Source organism: Pungitius pungitius, chromosome 19 (genome assembly GCF_949316345.1).
Source record: "Pungitius pungitius chromosome 19, fPunPun2.1, whole genome shotgun sequence".
NCBI classification, from domain to species: domain Eukaryota; kingdom Metazoa; phylum Chordata; class Actinopteri; order Perciformes; family Gasterosteidae; genus Pungitius; species Pungitius pungitius.
This window is the reverse complement of record NC_084918.1, coordinates 7727692-7750060: the sequence shown is the minus strand read 5'-3', so window position 1 is coordinate 7750060 and position 22369 is coordinate 7727692. Positions and strand designations below refer to the sequence as shown.

General features: G+C 44.5%; 1 protein-coding gene across 4 annotated transcripts in view; it reads right to left on the bottom strand.

Annotated features, from left to right (window-relative positions):
- neto1l (neuropilin (NRP) and tolloid (TLL)-like 1, like) overlaps window positions 1–21842 on the bottom strand; it is a 56639-nt gene extending 34797 nt beyond the window's left edge. For 2 of the 4 annotated variants that reach the window (XM_037455342.2, XM_037455341.2), the window contains exons 1-4: window positions 20811–21840; window positions 19992–20048; window positions 19765–19899; window positions 19179–19427 (exon numbers count right to left, since the gene is read on the bottom strand). In XM_037455342.2, the coding sequence (XP_037311239.1) occupies window positions 19179–19427; window positions 19765–19899; window positions 19992–20048; window positions 20811–20838 (469 nt within the window). In that variant the 5' untranslated portion in view covers window positions 20839–21840. Of the gene's footprint in view, window positions 1–19178; window positions 19428–19764; window positions 19900–19991; window positions 20049–20810 lie in introns of all 4 variants that reach the window. The other 2 variants (XM_037455339.2, XM_037455340.2) reach the window with 2 other exon arrangements.
- Between the last annotated feature and the right edge of the window lie 527 nt (window positions 21843–22369).

Sequence of the window (22369 nt, the reverse complement as noted above, 5' to 3'; positions counted from 1 at the left end):
TCTTTAACATGACGATGTGAGCATGTTTTGGTTCACAGATGATGGATATTACCTTTAAACATGTCTTCCTTTCTTACCAGCTGTGGTAAGGTCCTCCATCTGTTTCTCATGCAACAACAAGGCCACGACTTATCGATATGACAAAAAAAACAAACTGTTTTGCTTCATGCAATTTTCGGGTTTTTTTTCTTCCATCATGAGCATTAGTGAAGCAACTGTGTATTTTACAGTAAGTATACACTGTGGCTTCAACATGTACAGTATAGTACAATAATTGACTCTACTTGTACCCCTGCACCGTTTTTTTGTGAGTAAGTATTAAACCCATTCCAGGTTCAGCTTGCCTCTGCAGGAGAGATCCGCAGGAGTTTAAGGTTTCTGCCCCGAGCTTGCTGAAAGCACACACTTATCATGTTGCGCACACTGCTGGACCTCCACCAGAAAGATCCTGCGGGAAACTATTTGAAGTTATAATAATTTATGATCTCCACTGAGATCCTTTTATCCGTCATTATCCTTTATTCTGGTGGAGTTTCTGTGACAAGCTCTCCTTCCTGCGTGTGTTTGTGTTTGGCTCCAAGTATGTGTGCGTTTTTTCAGTAGGGTGTGCTTGTTTCTGAGGTGACAACAACAGAGCAAAAGAAGTACGAGTTGAAAAAAAGGTAATGGATGAGTCAAACAAGTGTTTTTTCTAAAATTTTCTTAACTTCATAGGCCTTTTTTTCACCGGCCCTTCAGATTTACTCTTTCCAAAATAAGAGAGCCCGTGCCAGCACAATAAGAAGGCAACAGGAAGCTAGCCAAGCACTAGCTCCCAGCACTAGCTTTAAGGGTCTAAGCAGCAGGAAAGCAGTATTGCATCATAGCCTTCGCTACGTGCCCGCCAAATTTGAGCATGAATAAGTAAACACAGCAAGATCTGTCCACTTCTTCCACAGCCTCGGGCTTTAAACCAGAATACTTCTGACACCTGCTATGATCATTCATTATCCTTTCCTCACATGCATTATTTCACATGCGTCAAGTTAAAATTAGTTTTATCTATTTTTTATGGGTTGGAATGAATAAGTGAAATAAAGCCCACTTGTGGCCGACGCGCACAGAGTGCCAGATGAGGAGATCAGTGCTTGTTGAGCTGTTCTGGCAGTGGTTCCCCTAAAAAGAAAATCACGTCCCAGCTCACTTGTTAGAAAACAAGGGATCCACGTGGAGAGAAGAAGGACGCCTAAAACTGCACCATAAATGGTGCAGTTTAACGGAGACTTTTTAACAATGAGTTTAATCCATGTGGAATGGTTTAGGAGTCTTGTAATTTCGCCGTGCTCATTGTGTCGGTGACTTCATTAATATCGTACTTACGCTGCATTAGGAAGCTTTCTTGCATTAACTGCTTTTTGTTAAGTTTTTCACACAAAATGAATTTGATTTCATTACAAAGCACCAATTCCCCCACTGCTTATTTCTCCTAAGGTGGTCTAATATAAAACAACTGTGTGTGTGTGTGGGGGGGGATTAAAGGGGCAGTTGACTCCTTCAGCCCAAACGACTCGTGAGCGGGAAACATTCCTGTTGGCCCTTCTAATGTTTGATAAACCCAAATAAATCTACACCTTAATTCCAGTGTCCTTGACAACAGCATGCTGAGCAATCAGCAGCTCACATACAGTATAGTGCGTGGTTACTCAATACAACTTATATATTTCAATATTGAAATAAGAAAAATGAAATGGCATTAACATTGTGGTTAATGGAGAAAAAAATTGATTGATGTTAAGTCATCTAAATAAAATAAAGTTTTTTGCACATATGCTTTGACATTTTCCGCTGCTTTAGGGAGTCAACAACTATTTGCTTGAATTAACTACTGAACTGATGGGATTAATGAGGCAAATTATCTTGAGTTACAGAGGAAATCTTTCTTGCTATAATAAAGTCTGTCAATGAAGCAGCAAAAGTGAAGACGGAGTGCAGCGGCTTTGTGAATCATCCGTTTGTACACACAGGCCGCGTCAACCAAGAGCAAGTGATAAGTGAGAGAGAAGCCCAGCTTGGTGCTGAGAGGGAGGAGGTAGGGTAGAACCTGTCTATGTCAAAAGTGGCAGCAATAACAGGCTGACACACACAAGACCGGGCGAGAAAAACTGGTCTTGGATGTCGAGAAAGTGAGACAAGGAGAAAGACAGAGTAAAAAGAGAATGAGGAAACCGCAGATGGTCGGGAGTCAGGGTGCTGGCGAAAAAGGAAGGGAAATTCAAAGAATACACACCATTTAACAGTGTGGAGAAATGTGAAAGGGGAGTGATGGGGAATGGGCAAAAAAATAAACTGATCGACCTGCATAGAGATAAGAAGGAGAGACAAATGTGAAGGACCGCAAACTCAAATCAAGTAAGAGAAGCAGCTGATTAATAGTGATGTGACGATTTGAGGTGGGCGTGTGTGTGTGTGTGTCTGTGTGTGTCCCTGCATGTGAGAGCTGATGAAGGATGGCTATCTAGAAGGAAAGGGGGGGAAAGGCAAAAGGAAGAGAGAGAGTGGTGGAGTGCCATCCTGTGAGGAACGGCTTCTGTCTCAGCAACATAGAGAGGAGCAATCAATAACTATACGGTTAAAATGTGTGTGTGTGTGTGTGTGTGTGTGCGTGTGTGTGTGGGGGGGGGGATACGTGTGTCACTGGCGCATTGGCCTGTGCGGAGTGCTGCATCTACCACAGTAATGTGATAGAAATATGTGCTATGACAATGAGTCGTGAATTTGTGCATGAGCGTTCGTTCCGACCACTGCGGGAGACAAGAGGATGTCTCCAAATCACTCTGATGATTCACTGATATTTTATTTGGTGCCACCATCAGGTCCGACTCGTTCTGTGAAACATCTGCCTGGTGTAACATTTGCTGATTTAGGCTAACGGGCTAAAACTAAGATTGTGAACGCCAAGAGAAAGCTGCTACAATGGCTGGCGACTCGCGCGCACAAATAAGTTAACTGCATTCCTCATTCCTCACGAGGCATCATTGACTATGTTGATTTGTAAACACTTTTAGGAAATTATTTTAATTGATTAAGGCATTTTAGATTGCTTTTCTTGCACGGCTTGGCTATAAACTGAAGTCTGTGATCAATATGCACCTATTATCTCATCCATAACCTCTGCTTTCACAATATGTCAGGCCTAAATACAGACAAGAAGGGGGGGGCTGTAATCTCACGACACAGCAGCATAAAAACAAACTCTATTTCCTTATGGGGCACAGTCCGAACTACAAAGCTCCATTTAAGAGAGTCAGCATATGGCTGAAGATGATATGCAACTATGCGATTCAAAGTGAAGCAAGCAAATCTGTTTCTGCAACCAGCAGAGGAGAAAAAAAAGAGCACAATTCACATAATGGCTTTTCATCCCTAACATGGGCTCACTGTGCAGAGTGACAATAGGTTTGTTTTTTTAATTATGAAAATATGCTTTCATTTATCACTGCCAGGAAAGCAAACATCGCTCTACAACCAAATCGACAACGTTTTGCACGCACAACACAATGATTCATGATGCATTAAAGTGTATCCGCAGCTATCAAAAAGATGAATCTATATACTGTATATACAGTGCTTTTATTTCTGTATGTAACCTTTGAAGTCTAATATGAAATGGGGAGAAACGCTCTGATCTCCCACAGAAAATAACCCTTTTGGTCAGATTCGTTGCAATCAAAAGGGCCGTCTGTTTCTCAAAGTGTGTCAGGGGGAATTAAGGCTCCTGAATGAGAAATCAAATCACACAGCATTTCCTTTCATCTTCTCTTGAATCGATAGCATGTCATAAAGTATGTTGGAGAAGGCCTCGCAGCATTCTGGCATAATTCCCCGACAGGGAATGAGAGCTTCTTCTTTCTTTCCCACAGTTTCAAACAGAAAGGGAGCTTCTTGCGACACCTTTGAGCTAATTCCCAGAACTTTCAGGTTTTATCACAGTCAAATTGACACGCTGAGATAAGACCTTTGTCAGAGTATTTGACTCTACAACGCAAACATTTCCGTCATCCAATTTAGTCAATTTAGGGCTTTCCCCTGCCTGTGTGTTTGATGGGTGTCCAGAGTGGTTGGCAGCGGAGTGGAGACTGCGCTTTGATGTTAACGCCCAGACTGTTAGACTATTCAGGTTAAACCCCATTAGTGTGTCCCTGCCTCTCCCTTTCTCTTTCTTGCACAAATTAACTAAGACAGGAGCCTAAGAGGAATGCGTGTGATGGCAAAAATACGAGGTTGCTCCGGCAATGCATGAAAACCTCTGTGGGAGTCAAGAAGTGGAAGATACATAACCAGCGTTTGATGACTTTTATATTCATCTCAATCAATTGAGATAGATATAAAAGAATAAATAATCTGCAGGTGGCCCAGGGTTTGTTATCAAAGATTTACATATGCAATTTCAGGCTTTAGTCACCATAAAAGATTGACAGATGTGTCGCTCGTCACCACCGGAGACAGCTGGTTCTGTGACTGTGCCGGCGGAACTGAACAAGAGCCGGATCATAGAATAATGAATGATTTGTCAAGAAGTGTGGCAGAGGTCGTACTCTACATGCACGGCAACGCAACGCCCCATTCACCGCTCCCCACTATCTAAATTGAAAAGAGTATTTATACCAACTTAGGGATCAGAAGTTAATGGAAGCAGTCATGCATCAATTGAGTTACATAAAAATGTCCGATGGAAACGGGTGAGATAACTACATCGTTCTAAAAGATTTTTAATTTTCTCAAATTGCCTTTTTGTGTCCGATCAAGGGAGTGTGTGAGAAGAGTGTGTCGAAGGCACATTAAAGTGGGCGTTTCAATCAGACATCAGAAGGGGTATTAATGGGGATATGTGCTATAAGAGTAGCATCAAAAAGAGCTCTCACTCCAATGAAAAGAAACACTCCTTTTGGTGAGCCGGCTAATCACATTTCCGCACAGGTTGCAGCACCGATTGCTGAAAGCAGAAAGAAGGGTGCAACAATAGAGGTGGGGAAGTGATTAAAATGGAGTTTGCACTGTTCATCCATTACTTAACATGTAATGAAACCTTACCGTTTAAGCTAGAGCACAACAGACATGCTCATTACAGTGCCCTGGTGTAAACTCTATTCACTTACTCTCTATCTAATGCTTTGCATATAATCCCATCCACCAGTATTTTCCTCCTATAAACTATTATTTCCGCGCCAACTTGCCTCTGGCTGACGAAATCCTACTCACATTTAATGAAATGAAAAAAAACAATCCCAATCAGGATTGCACCGAGCAACATGCAAAAGAGATTTTCAGATGTGGAAAAAAAATATATATTAACACTACGTTCACGGCAACAGTGTTTGCAATTACTTGACTTTGGGTACGGGGATGAATCCGTTCTTGGCAACGTGTTCTTAGCACATTTAAACAAACACAACTGAATGTGCTGACGCTGTGGGAAGCCAGTTGGGGGATCATCTACTTGGCACTGCGCTAAAGCGACTCCTGCAAGTTGGTTGAGGTTCTTCCTTGTCAGATGGGCTGGTATCTTGATGGATAGTGTAAACTTATTACTGTACATACTGCCTCAAACGGTGAATAAGATCGCATTTGCTGTCAACTCTGTTCGCTCCAAGATCGGAGATGGCTCGCATCGGAATCTGATCTGTTAGACCACATGCAGAGGATGCCTGGCTCACCTTGAGGTTTGGACCTCAGTAAGGTGTACACTGAATGTGGACACCAGAAAATATATGCATACGCATCCCAAGGGAGAGCAAATGGAAGACGGGAAATGGGCATAGATGAGATGCTGACTGAGTCGTGCAACCTTCAGATGTTGCACTTTCAAAATATATTTATTGATAATGAATAAATGTGGAATATGCCTTCATCCCCAAATTATACTAATACATACTCCGCATTGAAGTGTCAAGTGTAGACACAAACTGAAACTGTCACATGGGGGATTGCCGGTGCAGGCGGAAGCAGGACTCAAATGCAGGATTCCCAGACGAAGCGTGCTCTTTATTCGAAAAAACAGGACAACGTGCACCGACGGAAAGTAACACGGACACTGACGCGACAAAGGACAACTGGCATACAGGGCTTAAATACACAAGGGAGGTGCAGGTGATTGGACACAGGTGGAATCAATCACGCAATCACAAGACAAGGCAGGAAGTGAAGTTAACCCAGGACCACAAGAGACATGAAACTTCAAACTAAAACAGGAAGCGAAGCCAAACCGTGACAGAACCCCCCCCTCAAGGACCGAATTCCAGACGGTCCTAAAGGAGGGTGGAACCCAGAAAAACAGACAAGGGAGGGAGGGCGGGGAACCCGACAACCCCCGGCCGCCCAGGGGACTCCAAGGGTCGGCGGCACGGGGTCGGGTCCCTCCGGCCGGGATGACCACCGGACCTCAGGGTCTCGGGGGGTCTGTCGGGTCGGCGACCGGGCCTCAGGGTCTCGGGGGGTCTGCCGGGTCGGCGACCGGGCTTCAGGGTCTCGGGGGGCCTGCCGGGTCGGCGACCGGGCCTCAGGGTCTCGGGGGGCCTGCCGGGTCGGAGACCGGGCGTCAGGGTCTCGGGGGGCGTGCCGGGTCGGCGCGGCTCCGGCATTGTCGTGGCGGGGGGCGGCGAGCTGTGCGGCTGCGGCGTCGTGGCGGGGGGCGCCGAGCTGTGCGGCTGCGGCGTCGTCGTGGCGGGGGGCGCCGAGCAGTGCGGCTCCGGCGTCGTCGTGGCGGGGGGCGCCGAGCAGTGCGGCTCCGGCGTCGTCGTGGCGGGGGGCGCCGAGCTGTGCGGCTCCGGCGTCGTCGTGGCGGGGGGCGCCGAGCTGTGCGGCTCCGGCGTCGTCGTGGCGGGGGGCGCCGAGCTGTGCGGCTCCGGCGTCGTCGTGGCGGGGGGCGCCGAGCTGTGCGGCTGCGGCGTCGTCGTGGCGTGGGGCTCCGGCCCAACCCCTGACCCCACCCCCCCTTCAAGGACCGACTTCCAGGCGGTCCCAAGAGGGTGGGAGGGAGGGGTCATGGTCAGGCGCCGCGGGGCCGGAACCGGGGGCGTGGTTCTCGGGGCAGGAATGGGCGCTGACCGGGTTCTCGGAGCAAGAACGGGCGCTGACCGGGTTCTCGGGGCAGGAACGGGCGCTGACCGGGTTCTCGGAGCAAGAACGGGCGCTGACCGGGTTCTCGGGGCAGGAACGGGCGCTGACCGGGTTCTCGGGGCAGGAACGGGCGCTGACCGGGTTCTCGGGGCAGGAACGGGCGCTGACCGGGTTCTCGGGGCAGGAACGGGCGCTGACCGGGTTCTCGGGGCAGGAACAGGCGCTGACCGGGTTCTCGGGGCAGGAACGGGCGCTGACCGGGCGTCTCGGGGCAGGAACGGGCGCTGACGGGCGTCTCGGGGCAGGAACGGGCGCTGACGGGCGTCTCGGGGCAGGAACGGGCACTGACCGGGTTCTCGGGGCAGGAACGGGCGCTGACGGGCGTCTCGGGGCAGGAACGGGCGCTGACGGGCGTCTCGGCGCCGGAACGGGCGCTGACGGGCGTCTCGGCGCCGGAACGGGCGCTGACGGGCGTCGGGGACGGTGTTGCTGCCGCCGACCTCGGAGGTCCAGGACGTGGGGATCGTACCTGGCCTGGAGGAGGGCGGCCAGCTCCAGCACCTGCTTCCCGCGTTCGCTGAGGACTGGAGGCTGGGCGCTGGCCTCCCACTGAGAGTCCCAAGCGGTGTCTGGACAGCGGCGAGGGCGTTGACCGGGACGCCGCCCGGAGCCTGCTGGCGAGCCGGGGTCGGCGTTACGCCTGGCAGCCTGCTGCACGCTGCGGGGACCGCCGAGGGCCAGACGGGTTCCCAAAAACGGGTTCACAAAACTGAATCCCGCTGAGTCCTTCCATGGTCGCGTCATTCTGTCACATGGGGGATTGCCGGTGCAGGCGGAAGCAGGACTCAAATGCAGGATTCCCAGACGAAGCGTGCTCTTTATTCGAAAAAACAGGACAACGTGCACCGACGGAAAGTAACACGGACACTGACGCGACAAAGGACAACTGGCACACAGGGCTTAAATACACAAGGGAGGTGCAGGTGATTGGACACAGGTGGAATCAATCACGCAATCACAAGACAAGGCAGGAAGTGAAGTTAACCCAGGACCACAAGAGACATGAAACTTCAAACTAAAACAGGAAGCGAAGCCAAACCGTGACAGAAACATCTGATTTCATTCAATATGACCGAGCTTCACCAAGCAACAATCCCTGAGAACACAGGAAATGTACCACTTTATTGCAACATATCCAAGCAGAACAGAAAAAACGTAAATGCTTTGTGAGAAAGAACTAAAATGCCAGATTTCTTAAAATCACCTTTGTGTCAACCGTAGGGGCAAAACAACAGATGTTTGACAAGTAGCGTGTCAAGAGATCCATCGCTAGGAGCTGAAAGCTCCTCACTCCAGAGCTAGTGCCACTAGCAAATTAATATTTAAGCCCCGCCAAAGCCATGCTCTCCACACACTCAATTTAAGCATTTCCACTGAGCGCTTTCTAGCACAATCTAAGTTTCCACAGAGCTTTAGAGGCACAGCACGATAAAAACCAATGACCCTGAATTCCCTGCTGATCAGTCAATCCCTTTGCTGTGTGTAAATAAATGGCAAGTTGAGAATGTGTTTGAAAAAACAAGTGAAATTCATGTGGCACAAAGACAAATTATTTTTCCACAGGTATGAAACACCAGTACAGCCAGCACACATGAAAAGAGAGAGTGACATATCAAGTAAATCAGAAGCAAGACTTGACTGACTTTTGAAAGGATAAGAAAGAAAGTGTTGCCCAGAGGGAGTTAAAATTCTTAGTCAAGTCCGGCAGTTTCAACCTAATCTTTTCCAATTTAACAGAAAGAAAATGATGTCCTTTTGGTGCGCGGCTATCTAGGGAAGGGATGGTGATTTCAATCTCACTTGAGTTCTACATTTGGCCAGGAGAGCCCCTAAAGGACTATGCCTGAATATTTAAGATTGCTGTACATGGTGAGGGGGGTTGTGAATAGGTTTTGCAGGGAAACAAACGTTTTTTTCATTTGCAAGTTTGCACTTGTCCAAAAATGACTTCTTCCACAACAGGATTTACACAAACAGACTCAGCATGGGTGATCAATGCAAGGTGTTGAATATACAGATCTCAAGAAAGTACATTGAGACGCAGCTATTATTTAGTGTCAGTTCAAAATACTCCTATCCTGTGTAACATTACAGTCTTGAAACAGTTGAGTTACTATACATTTAATCAAGGATTTCCTCAAACAGTATGATCTGTTGTTTCAAAAAAATAGTGCATGCATGGAAGATAAAGAAAGTGTATCATTTTTTTTAGTATTGTGTTTTTCACCCGCAACAATCTAACCATACAAAGCATAAACGGTCAGGGCAATAAGCAGCTTCAAGGCGTTTTCATAAGGAAGTGCAGAAATGTGTGCCTGTGTATCATGAGGAGTCGTTTGTATGCATGTTAGGCACAAAAGCTTATTAGTGGCCACAAGGTAAAAGCCAGTTGGCATCCTTTTCTAGACGGTGGCGAGAAAAGCCACTGTCAGCTCAATGAATATTCAGGTACTAGCAGAGCCTTGAGGGGACATGAAGCGTTCCCAATCTTTTATCAGACCTGCGGGGACACAGCGTGGCTATAACCTATTCACAGCAGTCCAAATCTCGCTCCGTATCGCTGGATTCTTCTTTCTTTCTCTCTTCGCATCGATCCTCTGCTGTATAGAGCACGCACAGGCAGCAGTAAACTCTTTCTCCACATCAGCTACCTCAAGCTGTAGATTTTCCAGCGTAGGGAAATAATGAAAGCCACGGCGGGTGGCCATGTGCGTCGCATTGTATTGGGGTGCTGTGATTAATCGAGCTTGCCAAATGGAAAATGAAATGCCAGCAAGGCCATGCTGTTCAGCAGGCTGTTAGTGTTTGTTTGAGAGAGATGAACACATATGATCGACTTGCTGACCTTTCCAGGTCCTTGCCCTCTGCAATCTACCAGAATTACTTTGGACAACCAATGCAAGACGATGGTCCTAATTGACTTGCTCGGCTCCATTGGTGTAGGCTACGGTTAGGGATCTGAGAAGGAAATTAAAATGTTCTCTTGTACCCTACTGCACCTCAATTAACACAGATGAATGAGCAATTTGAGCTTTGACAAGGATGAATGAAGACTAAATGTGCGAAAGCAGCTGAAGGAAACCAACACCTCGCTGAGAAGGTGTTTATGTTTGTGGCACTCTCACCCTGGCAGTTCTTTTGGCTCGCGTGTGTCAAGGTTTTGGAGCTAACCTTCAGCAAAGTGAAGGGAAAACCACTGGAGAGAACTGGACCAAAATCCAGTTTTATGGCCCGAGAAAACCACGTAACAGTAAACATTCAAATTTGACCTGGTCTTTCCTGTTCACTTAATGGATCCACTTGGAGCAATATGGATCCTTCAAACAGAGCGGTGGAGAAATGGAGGGAAGCAGCAGAACGGTCATTGCAGGTCTTCCTTGGACATTGAGCCTCGGTCTGCTTCAGAATGTTGTTGTAATGGTATGAATGAGCGGGACATCAATCTTTCCACAACCTGCATGGATACAGGCTATTCTGTTCTGGCAGGTAGACATATTTTTGTTCAATTGTTATTACAGTGACTATTTCTTCCTTTGGTTGAACCTAGGGAACCATAGAATGAATGAATTATGATGGACTCAGACGAGCCGGAGTATTACAGTATTACATAACCCCCTTTTTTTTACAAGCCTATCAAAAGGTAATGATATGCATTAACCATCCCCTACAACAGTATATGACCCACGCTGAAGTTTCATTTCATTATAATTTGCTATATAGGGGTCTTATAGAGTATTGTGGGTGTCTTCTTGAATCCAAAAATCACTATTCTAAAATGTTTAGAGGATTACTCAAATTCTACATTTCCTAATCCCGTCATGGTTTTGCCGTCCCCAGTTGTTGAACGTTGACATAATTCTACTAGCGGCTATACGAAAGCAAGCCATTACCTATTAGATTACCTTGATGCCAAATCTGATTTAGCTCCCTTCGGAATCAGACATTTGCTCTAAGATGATAAGCCGCGGATTGAAAGTCCAATCCACTGCAAAAAAGGTTGTAAGAAAATGTTAGCGAAGCGTGTACGCGAAGAAAGCAGATCATCATTCAAACTCCTTTTGAGTCAGTTATTATACTTTTTCTCCTTGTATGTTAATACAAGCACTCCCTAGCATTCTGGTAAGATGAAAACAAACGCAAAACCCGTCAAGCACGGAAAGCAATCTGCTCTGCAACATCCTTTGAATATCAGGAGCAATAAACCAAATAAAACATTCCCCTTCCAAAAATGAAAAGACATTTTCAATCAACTCTTAAGAGAATAATTCTCCAAGACGTTTGAGGCCTCCATGTGTGCAGAGATAAAACGCACAGGTCAATCTCACTGCTACCTCATACAGCATAATGAAGAGAGTCAGGTGCTCAGCATGACAGCCAAGGATCCAACACGCTGATAGGCTAATGAAACAAAGAGCCCTAGGCATGTTGTTATGCCTGGAGAGTTAAGAAGTTGGGAGGAGAAACACTCCAATCCACCTAATTTCCAATGCAGTTCTGGAATCAAAGACCATATGGATGATGTGCAATTCAACGAACACGGTGTGAATACACAATAGGTTGTTCTATTGTGAACGTACCGCAGGAAGGACATTTGGGGTTTGGATAGGAAGGCAGCCAAGAGTGTGCTACGGATTGGAGAGATGCATGGTGTGGACAAACACACGCGGTCCGGCATACTGTAGCTACACAAGGGTGTTAATACGCAAGTATGGTGTGTGCAGTCAGTCGATACCTGACACAACCTTTTCACTGCAATCCCCGAAGCAGGCAACAAATAAATACATCCACACAAACAGCGTGGCTTACATTACTGCAGTCCTCAGGCTACAAGAGAGCGGCATCTTGACCCCCACGGCATCCGTATCTGAACGGCATGGCTGGGTAGCAAACTGCCCCAGAGAATAGGAGAAGGACTCAGGCTGAGCCGCTGATTGATCTGCAAGGTAATTGGCTGGGAGCGGCTGAAACAGCCGAAGGACGTAACTATCAAAAGTCCTGTTGGATAGTGAGTTTAGTTTCACGGGGTGATAAACTCTGACTGGTTGCCCCCTGAGTGAAGGCTGGGAGTCTGCTAAGCTGGTGAACAATTTGTACCGGGACTTCTCTGCAGAGCAGACTGGATCAAGGTGGAATGTCGGAGGAAGAACGGGAGAGGAGTCCCATAAGGCAGAAAGAGAAAAAAAGGTGCAGGCACACCAGAAAGTGGTTCAGAGTTGTTAAATGCAAGGACAAGTTGCCGGGGAAGTTGGTGTGACTAACAGCATGCATGGCCAGTTGGGAACATGCTGATGCTAGTCAGGGACCAGATCTCCCCATGGTAGCTAATGTTACCTGCTAAGGTTTGTTGTCAGTTGAATATTGTTTTGAGACACAGGGACACAATCTCAAGAGAGGCCTAGAAACATGAATTAACAGCTTTAGAAGGCGTTGCTTATCTGTATCATTGACTCTTGTTTCTTTGCTTGTTAACAAAACCCAAATAATTACTAATTATAAAAAAATGAATTCAACACAGAATCACTTTGTCTGTCAAAGTTCAACAAAGTTTCCAAAGCAAAGCCATTTTAATTTGTGATTTTGAATAGGCCTTGATGGGGGGTGGATGCTGAAAAGATATATCCACTTATTTACAATTTAAGAGATTTGTTTTGTCAAAGATGAAATGGAAAGTCTAATCCATATTATGAACGGATCTTTATCACAAAACATTTTAAGTTGACTGTAATTACTGCAATTTGCAAGTTATGAAAACTAAGAACCAGGTTGTAAAAGACTGGAAATATGTGGACACTACAGGGTTGCATATACCATATTGTCCTGGAGCTCCACAGAAAGTATGTTACACATGTATGTCAAGGTGGGTGCATAGGACATTTTGTTTCACTTGGATCTGGTGCATTACACATAGAGAGCATGAGCCATGCACGTCAGTGAGACATGCTATGAGAGAAGAAAAGAGGTAGTGTTAGCTGCAGAAAGAGAGACACAGGGATGAGTTCAGAGAGCGAGGGCGAAACTGTCCTATTCCACAGCTGCAAGAGGTGTGCCTGAAATGCTAACTGACTCCATCCATCTCCTTTTACTAAAACAGAGTCAGTGTCAAGGGACGGGTGTCTTCAGCTGAGCTCAAACGCAGCAACCGTCAGTCTTCCTCACTCACATCGGAGCACAGGAGATTCTTCAGAAAATGAAGTTGATGTGGCAATCGGAACTCCAAATCACAAAAGGGATGAGGGGCTCCACAGGTAAAACAAAGAAGATACTTTGTGTGCTTAGCTTAGTGAGTAATGCACACCTAGAGAGAAAAACCCATATACCACTAAGAATAACAGTCGCAGAGTAGAATAATGAAAATGTCGATTCACAAGGAATGACGTGTTTGCCTCATTCAGGCTAACACTCCACTCGTTGCAAAGATCTTGGGAGAAAATGCAACATTGGAGATTTCTCTCATTTCCTCTGCGCAACTTTGCGAGTCTCAACCCCTACCACTGCTGAGCTATGGGAAATGTAATTCTACTCCCGGTGACTTAGTTGCAGTGTAGGACAAGGTCTTTGTAGGATTTAGGTTGAGAGATGTCATAATAAAAATAGTCAAACCACAAGCTCGGTTTTACCTATTTGGAGTCATGATTACACAATTGAATGGTTTGTTTCTCACCTAAACCATATTAATATCATGTTGTTTAGAAAATATTTGACATTTCCATGATTTTCTTTTTTGGAAAGGACTATAATGAATTGGGATTGCTTATTGCCAATCTGTAAAATGTCATGGTTTTGGGGGACTTCATTCTGGGAGTCCAATGAATGCAGTTGAACAAAAAAGGAACTCAAACATTTAAATGTCGGGTTTTGCCATTGGGAAATGACATTGGAGGAAGATGTGACGCCGGGAAGTTGCTGAACTCTGTGTTCTGGCCCGACGATGGTGCCGCTGAAGTCAGTCCTTTCCGAGACTGAGGAGTCAATCTCTACAGTTCAATTTTCCCTTTTCGACCCATCTAGGTTCAATCTCACGGCTCTGCCTCCTTCATGATAGGCCCATATATCCTATTGAAGCAATAATCTTACATTTCAGGTGACTCGCCATAGCTTGGTTTGGGCAATTAATGGGTTTGATCTATCAGTGCCATCTTGATCAGAAATAAATTAGTCATAGCTCAGAATTCTTGATCAAAGATAAAATACAGTGGCAGTGCTACTGAAGGGGCCTTGGGTATGTTTTTCAATACAGGAACAGCATCACTTGTCTTTGGGTCAAGGAAATGTTGCTGACTGCCCTAGTCACCAGAGAGCAAACTCTGCCTCACCAGCGGGTCTTGGCTCTGCACACAGCCAGTGATCTAAGTACAGAAGCAAGATGGGGACAGTTTGCAGCTTTTCTTTGCTCCGGCTTTGGCTTTAGGTGCTGAAACACCACTTATTCTACCAGTCCACAGGGTTCTGAGGTGACGGCCCCCAAGGACACACCGAAGGCACAATGCTGCCAAAATCCCCTACAAAAAGAAATATTCACACCGTTGTTCCACCACTGTGTAATTTCCCTCGCTGCACATGTTGCATTCAACTTTTCTTTGTGCAAATTATAGTATATGGAAGAACAAAGGGCTGCCGGTCACAATGTAACACGTCGCCTTTGTCATCAACCTCCAGAGATGATGTAAATCCATTGACATCCGTCATGGGGGCCATGAAGCCTGTTAGATTACTGTCAATGACAGACAAATGAATTAGACTCATTATGCTTTGGTTGTGTTAGCACATAGACATATTTCAACAACTTGAATTTATTCGAGCAGAATAATAACACAGGAAGACTGGATGTAAAAAAAAAAAATCATCCTAGGTTTTATTATGCTGAGTCAATCACATCCTGTCCCTGGGGCTTCTGGCCCTTTCCTACACAACTCCACTCGTGGGTGATTTGCAACTTCTGTGTCAGCCTTCCCTCATTTAAATGACTGCGCTGTCTTTTATATGTGAACGTATGGAGCAGTAGAACGTGACGACACCTCCAATACACTTACTGTAGGCCCTGTTTGATGCTTCAAAGTGCCATTAGGATAACGTGTCGTGGTTAAGTGTATTGCATCCCTGCAGTTTTGAGAGAGTCACTAATGGTGCATCAAGACGCACTTAAAGGAACAGTTTGGCAAAAATGCATATCCTGTTTTGTGCCAAGAGCAAGATGAGAAGATTAATACAATTTCCATGTCTGAATGTTAAATATGAAAACCAGTTAGCTTAGTTTAAATCCAAGACTGAAAAAGTAGCAGGTTTGGCAAAGGGTCCATTGATATGTAAATTGTATCTTGATATCGACATCCAATACACAGACTTATGCATTTACACCTCAATTATTGACGGCTCTTATTATCCTGATTCTTCCTGTATTCTAATCAATTCGGTCAGGCAGGGTGAGTCAATAGACATGGATCATACCAGTTTAGAAGTGTCCCTGTTTTTGTGAGGGAAAATTTGCCAGTGACTGCAATTATCTTACCTTTTGGCATGCTTGAATAGGCAGGAAGAGGGAGTTGAGAAAGCTTTTACCTTGAAAGGATCGGTGTCCATTTCACCTTCCACCTTTTGGATTGCATTTGTTACTCGGCTTGACCGCCAGGCGTATGATCCAAATGTGTTATTCCCCATCCTGATTAAATATTCAGAATGCACACTAATGCAATCGTGTTAGCAATTCTAGCAATTTGCTTTGGAGGTTTTGTGCAACGGTTTTGGTGTTTTAGAGCGATCACAGATTTTGTGACAATTTGAACAAGCTAGATTTAGCGATTCCGGGTCTTTATCCTAAAAGCATTTTGACTCACAGACATGTATCGATCTTGTCATCTTACTCTGCAAAAAAATAAGCATATTTTGAAAATTGCTGACCTGTTCTTTAAAGAACTTTTTGGAAACCCCATTTGTCTTGTGGACAGAGGTATTTCCTACGTTTTAGTGTGACAGCCTCATGAATTACAGTAGTAAACGAAAGAGTGAAGGTTCAGGCAAGTCCCAAATGCGTGATTTCACAATAACGCTTTGGAACACAAGCACTGATCTCTGACACGGGTCTTTCTCATGATTGAAAGACCCCTCCACCTGCTGTCCAGCCCACCACTACATACTAGCTTTGCCTGTTTTTTACTCACACAGATGTTTAATTGTTTAATTCCGTGAGTCACACATGCAGCCTGCCGCATGGACTCGGGACAAAAACAAGCTGCAATGTAAAAAAAATTTGCTGTAAACAATCTATGACGCAAGAAGAGACCAAACATGAGGCATCTGGGTGTAATTTGTTTGATAAATAAAGTACGGATCACATCAATGGGACAGGCAAGTTCACTTAGTGACTGGATCTCCAGACTGTTGCACCAGCGTCTCTTACTTCCTCTGATGCCTCCAATAATCTGGATACGTAGCACGTATCCACGTAGTGGTTCACTGAAGTACCTCCACATATAATATGACCCTAGATATGATAAGATTCTTGTTTGTTCTTGCTTGTTCATCAACTGGCTTTCTGTACCATACGCATTAGTCACCAGGAGCACAAGAGGACAGAATGTGAAGGAGAGGTATGAGAGTTTTTTTTCTATCCGCTCCTAAAATGACTGAGGAAAGAGGAGGAGCTGATTCATGTCCCCTTTGTTGTCTCTTTGTTTCTCTTACATTCATCAGAGGAGGGCTGTGTGAATTAGCATGGTGTGTAGAGCAGCTGCAGATCAAGTATCAAGTCAGGCAAATTCAGGACTTTTATCTACTTTGATTATGTAGATCATATGCCACAGATATTCACTTTCAAGTTGAGGGGTGGGCATTTTGTCCTTCCTGTCAGCACATTTTCAATGAGTCTCCCAAGCGAAGCAGGCAAACAATGGAAACGATGCTTAAACCACATCTTACACAAAACGTAAACTGAAAGCTTATTTCCTGCCCTTAATAGTCAGAGCAAATACAAATTATCTTTCATTCGCATTGATTTAAGTATTTTTGTAGGGATAGTTTTTTTCAATATGCTTACTCTATTTAGATCTATATGACATTCATTAGGGAAGCTAGTTTATCAGATTTTCCGTAAAGTAATGCATATTTCAACACAAGGATACAGCTATATTAAATGTTTAGAAAAGACGTAGTTCAACATCATGGAAAATATGTCTATTTTTTTCTGGCCAAGGGTAAGAAAATGTTTACGGTGACTATGAAGCTACAACAACAGCAGCTGGTAAGCTAGCCAAACATAGAAACCATTATACACAGTATGTGCATACGATTCTGTCCAACATCTTTGCAGCTGATAAATGGGGATTCAAAACGGTCTACACACAAGGATGGATGATGCAAATGGAAGTGAAGTGGTTTGTCTTTCTGTCTGATTAGCAGCTAAGCTTTTTTGTCCTAAGTTAAGCTAACTGGGTGCTGTCAGTAGCCTACATTTTACTGAACAAACCAGCAACTTCTGGCTCAGAAAAGTTATGCCAATAAGAAAGTGTCTTGTACTTGCTTTTTAGGGGGCGGCTCCTTTTCTTTAGAAAAGTACTCCCTTTATTTATTATGTCAGTAAACATTGCAAACATTGGTTTATGCTCCCAAGCAGCGTATACTGTGAGGAGTTGCTACCTTACGATTGGAAAGTCAATACCTTCTATAAACACTACAACTTTTTGTGGTGTCTTTAAGTCACTCCTCCACAGCCCAAATGATGTTGCAAAATCAAGAAGGCAATGGCAAAAATCCAAGATGGCGACAGCTAAAATGAAAAACTCAAGATGACAAGCCAATGTCCTCTTCATATATGAAGTCTAAATGTTAAACTATTTGATTCATGGTAGCCTATATTAGAGGTAAAACACCCTCTATTAAATGATATTGTCTACTGGTAAATGTTACTCAACTAAATGGCAAAATGGCATTAAGCATAGTTGACAAAAATGATTCGGTTCAGATATTCATGACTGAGCAGAAATCTACACAACACATCCACACCCAACACTCAATTGGAACAATTTTGTTCTAATATATATTTAGCTTTTTTATGAAAACCCCTTATTGAAATCCACGAGACTCATTGTAACTGATAGTTTAACACTCATTTTTACACCGAACCCTTGGAGCAAAGGTTGCTCTGCCTGGAGTAGTTTTTCATTGGCAATTTAACTTTTACCACAGCAGCAGTATTTCTGCTTCATTCAGTAGATTTCCTTCCTTGCGACTGCACTTCTCCACTAATTCTAGAAAAAGAGCTTCACCATCCTGATGTCTTAAAGAAGAAAACACACACACTTACACACAGTAGCTATACAGTAAATCTATAGTCCCTCTTCATCTCAATTAGCTTTCTTTTTAATAGCTTGTCGCTAGTGGCATGTTTTTAAGGTAAAAGGTGCACTTACTGCATTACTAAGTGTTCATTTGAACAATGAGATAGCACGAACGGTGCAGTGGTTGTGGAGATAAATTGGCATATACTGTTTGTGCTTTCTGGCATTGTGCCTTCAATGCTCAAGCACACTAAAAAAGTTGGCAGGGTAAAGGTATGAAATTGTGGTTCCCTCCTGATTTCTTGTCATCAACCCTCAACCGAAGACGAGGCAAATTAAGGAAGCCAAGCTTTTACACACAACCGTAATTTCCACCATTGTGTCAGACAATGCTGATTAGTTTTCTACACTCTCTTTGCTTCTTCCACCCGTCTCAACTGTAGAGTGGTGCTGCTGATCTGAATTAAAATCTGAGCTGCTTCACATCGGTCCTGACGTAGAGAAAGTAGAAATAGCTGTGCCAGTCACAAGAGTGTCCCAGTCAATGTCAGTATATTACCAACGCAAATACTGAGAGTGTGCAGACAGACGATCAATAAAACTGCAAGAGGCTCCCACAAGGGCGAGTTTCCTGGGCGATGTTTTGTTATTCATTTAGAGCCTCCCGGTTAGGGCCACAAAGCACGAACGCACCACAAAGAGAGAAGTGAATTGACAAGAGAAGCAAGGCAAAACAGCAACAAAAAGTCGTACCTGCAGTGAAGTTGTAACTTGCTGAAAATCCCACCGCTTCCAGTTCCCCATCCGAAACAAATTTTATCCACAGATATCGGCCGCTACTCCTGATATCAGGCGGGCTGTGCTGACCACAGTAGCGTCCGAGTATCGGGGAGAAGCCAAACGGTCCATCCCGAACCTCGATGTTGTCAAATTTACATTCCCAGGAGGACTCGATCGAATAATTCTCATCAAAGTGTAGATCGATACACTGCCTTGGGGGTGCTGGAAGACAATACAAATAATTACCGTCCAGCACACACGATTGAGTGAAATATTAGTCAAGTCTTTTATTGACGAAGGTTCAACTTGTTTCATTATCAGCACGGCCACGCACTAAATACCTCAACAGTGGTTTTTAATCAATTTATCTCTAAAACACCTGAACTGCAATGGTTAATGTCCTCATTAATCATTTAGGTGATTGTAATCACCTGATTATCAGTACTGAACATTCAAATAACCCCTCCTTATGTGGAAAAACCCTCCACTGTCTAACAAACCAACAAATCGTATCCCTTTAGCTTTAAATCACATTGCTTCTTTAAATCAGAATATTTACCTTCAAGGATGTAAACACACTCTGTGTCTGGGGGGTATTTGTTTGGGTAATTGGGAGAAGTGAAGATCCCGCCTTCTGGTTCTTTCACCCACGTTCCACATTGACCAGCAGGCTTCACTCCAGAGTTGTTCTTCACTTAAGACACATACAGCAAAGAGAAAAGAAGTGAAAGATTAATGCTTTGAATTGAGGGATTCAACACACGCGACTTTGGTGATGGGGATTACCTGATGTATCCTTCCTTGTTGCTCCAGACAACCCAAGTATGAGAAGACTTGCAACAACTGTAAGAACAGAATGAAAAATGCATTTTGACGAAAGACTGTGAAATCCACTCATGATATTTCTTTCCTTTGTTTTGAACACAGCTTGATTTCAGCTGGGGGAGGGTTGAGTCGCCAATGACAACATTTCCGGTTTTAATCAATACTGCACATCAGCAACATGCTAATTAAACCTGTGTCTGACTGTGGCCATAAATATCCCCCGAACAGCAGACAATCCCTAAGATGATTGCAATAACAGCTAATTATTGGCATCTGTAATAAAAAATAATCTATTATGCTTATACACTCCAAATGGCTCAGACGTTAACCTCAATGACCATAGTTTAAAAATTGTGTCAAAACATATCCTGAGTGACTCATATGTTAGCCATAAATCTTAACCCCGCACCCCTAAAAACAATGAACTAATTAATTCATATTAAGAAATTAAAATATGATGAAAGAAAATGAACAATTCCAAAAAATAATTAATTACGATAAATATCACAAAAGATGTTAATAAAAACGTGATAATAAATATCTATAAATGGAAAAAATCCCACAACTATGACTTACAATCCCGCCAACAACTTATAGGCCGACCTTCAACATCGAGTTCACAGGTTGCAGATCGTCTGCATCACCTCGTGATATTTGATGTTTTCACATATGTTGAGTTGAATTCAGCGTCCTCTGATTAAAGGGTAAGTACACTTCTCTTCCGTTCGGGTACAAGAATGCAAATAAGTGTGCTTCAGCTGATGAACATGGATTCCTTACCGTGATGGAAGCTGTGCCCATGTACCATGTCTGTTCCTTTCACAAACGGCCTCAGACTCAACAAATTCCATTTAGATTCAGGAATACTTGAAGAGAAAACAAAAAGATTGAGCTGAGAGTTTCTGAAAATTCACTCCGGGAAACCGCTCGTGTCATCCAATCTTTCGGCGAAACAAAAAAAAGAAGCAAATCAACTCTTCAATTAAAATCTTCAGAGGAAAACAAAATATCCTTGCAGATTGAACTAATCGCCAGTTTCATATAAAACCAAAAACAGTTCTAAACACTCGGCCGATTTCCATCCAAGCGTTTCTAATACCCTTTGGTGCTTTTGATGCACTGAAAGGATTAATAGTCCCGTCATCAGCCCTTCTCTAATCGCTCCACCTTTGCAATCTTCTTTGGGGAAATATCAGGGACAGCGTTTGGTCCTCGTTGGTCCCTTTATCAGGAGAGGGGACCCTTCGGGGGCATGTAAAACCACGCAACACTCATCTCTGCAGCGTTTTCTTCACTCCTTTGCGGTGCGTAAAATCCCTCGAGGAAACGCCGGTTAGCCAAAAGGATAAAGAATGAAGTGGGTTGGCGTTTGTGTTCCGTTTGTCTCTTCTGGTCCCGAGCGCCGTCGGTGTTGCTTCGAGTGAATCCTTCTGCCTTCGCTTGCGTCAACTGGAGAGAGTCCCCGCAGCCAACAGGAGTTAATGTGTGATCTGCCTCCTCCTTCCCTTCATTCAACACCACCGCTGTCCAATGCGCCACAGTCCCCACGCACTCCAGAGGCACGCATCGCAAACTTCTCCCGGACACGACTTCAGCCCCGCGAAAGCACACACACAGAGAGAGAGAGAGAGAGAGAGAGAGAGAAAGAGAGACGGAGGGAGAGATGGGAGACAGCGGGGAGAGAACGCAACGCGAATGCGTGTTTAAGTGTTCAGTTGAACAATATGAGCACGTGCCGCAGGATTCCTCTCAGTTCGTGGCGATCTTTTGCGCGGCGACGACGCATTGAGGGGTAGCGCAGTGCGAGGCAATGAGATGCAAAATGGAATAAACAAGCAGAGAGACAAACATTTCAGGGAGCGAGTTCTATCAGATCAAACACGGAAAATAATTGTGTTTTTTTTAAAAGTGTTGCTTTAAGTGGAAGCATCAAAGCACATCTTTCATCCTGCGTTTGCTCATCCGCAGGCAGAGCTTTGTCTTTGCATTTTACAACAAAAGTGCCAAGCACCTTAAGGTTATCATGGTTTATGTTAGAAACGTCCTCACTCAAAACAGGAGACAGAGTTTACACCATCCGACTCCCCAACACACACACACACACACATGCCTCAAAGGTGTCCTACTGGACACTGGACATACGCGTCACACAGGTTTCATATCCTGAGGTCATCTTATCTCAGCTGACATGTCATACACACACCTTATTGTACAAACAAGACAGATGGAGTCCCCCGTCTTATCATGACCTGACAATATTGCAGTTTTTCCAACATTTGATGTATAAAAAAGGTATGTGTAAAAGGTATAGTTAGCCATCTGCTTATCGTACACACTGC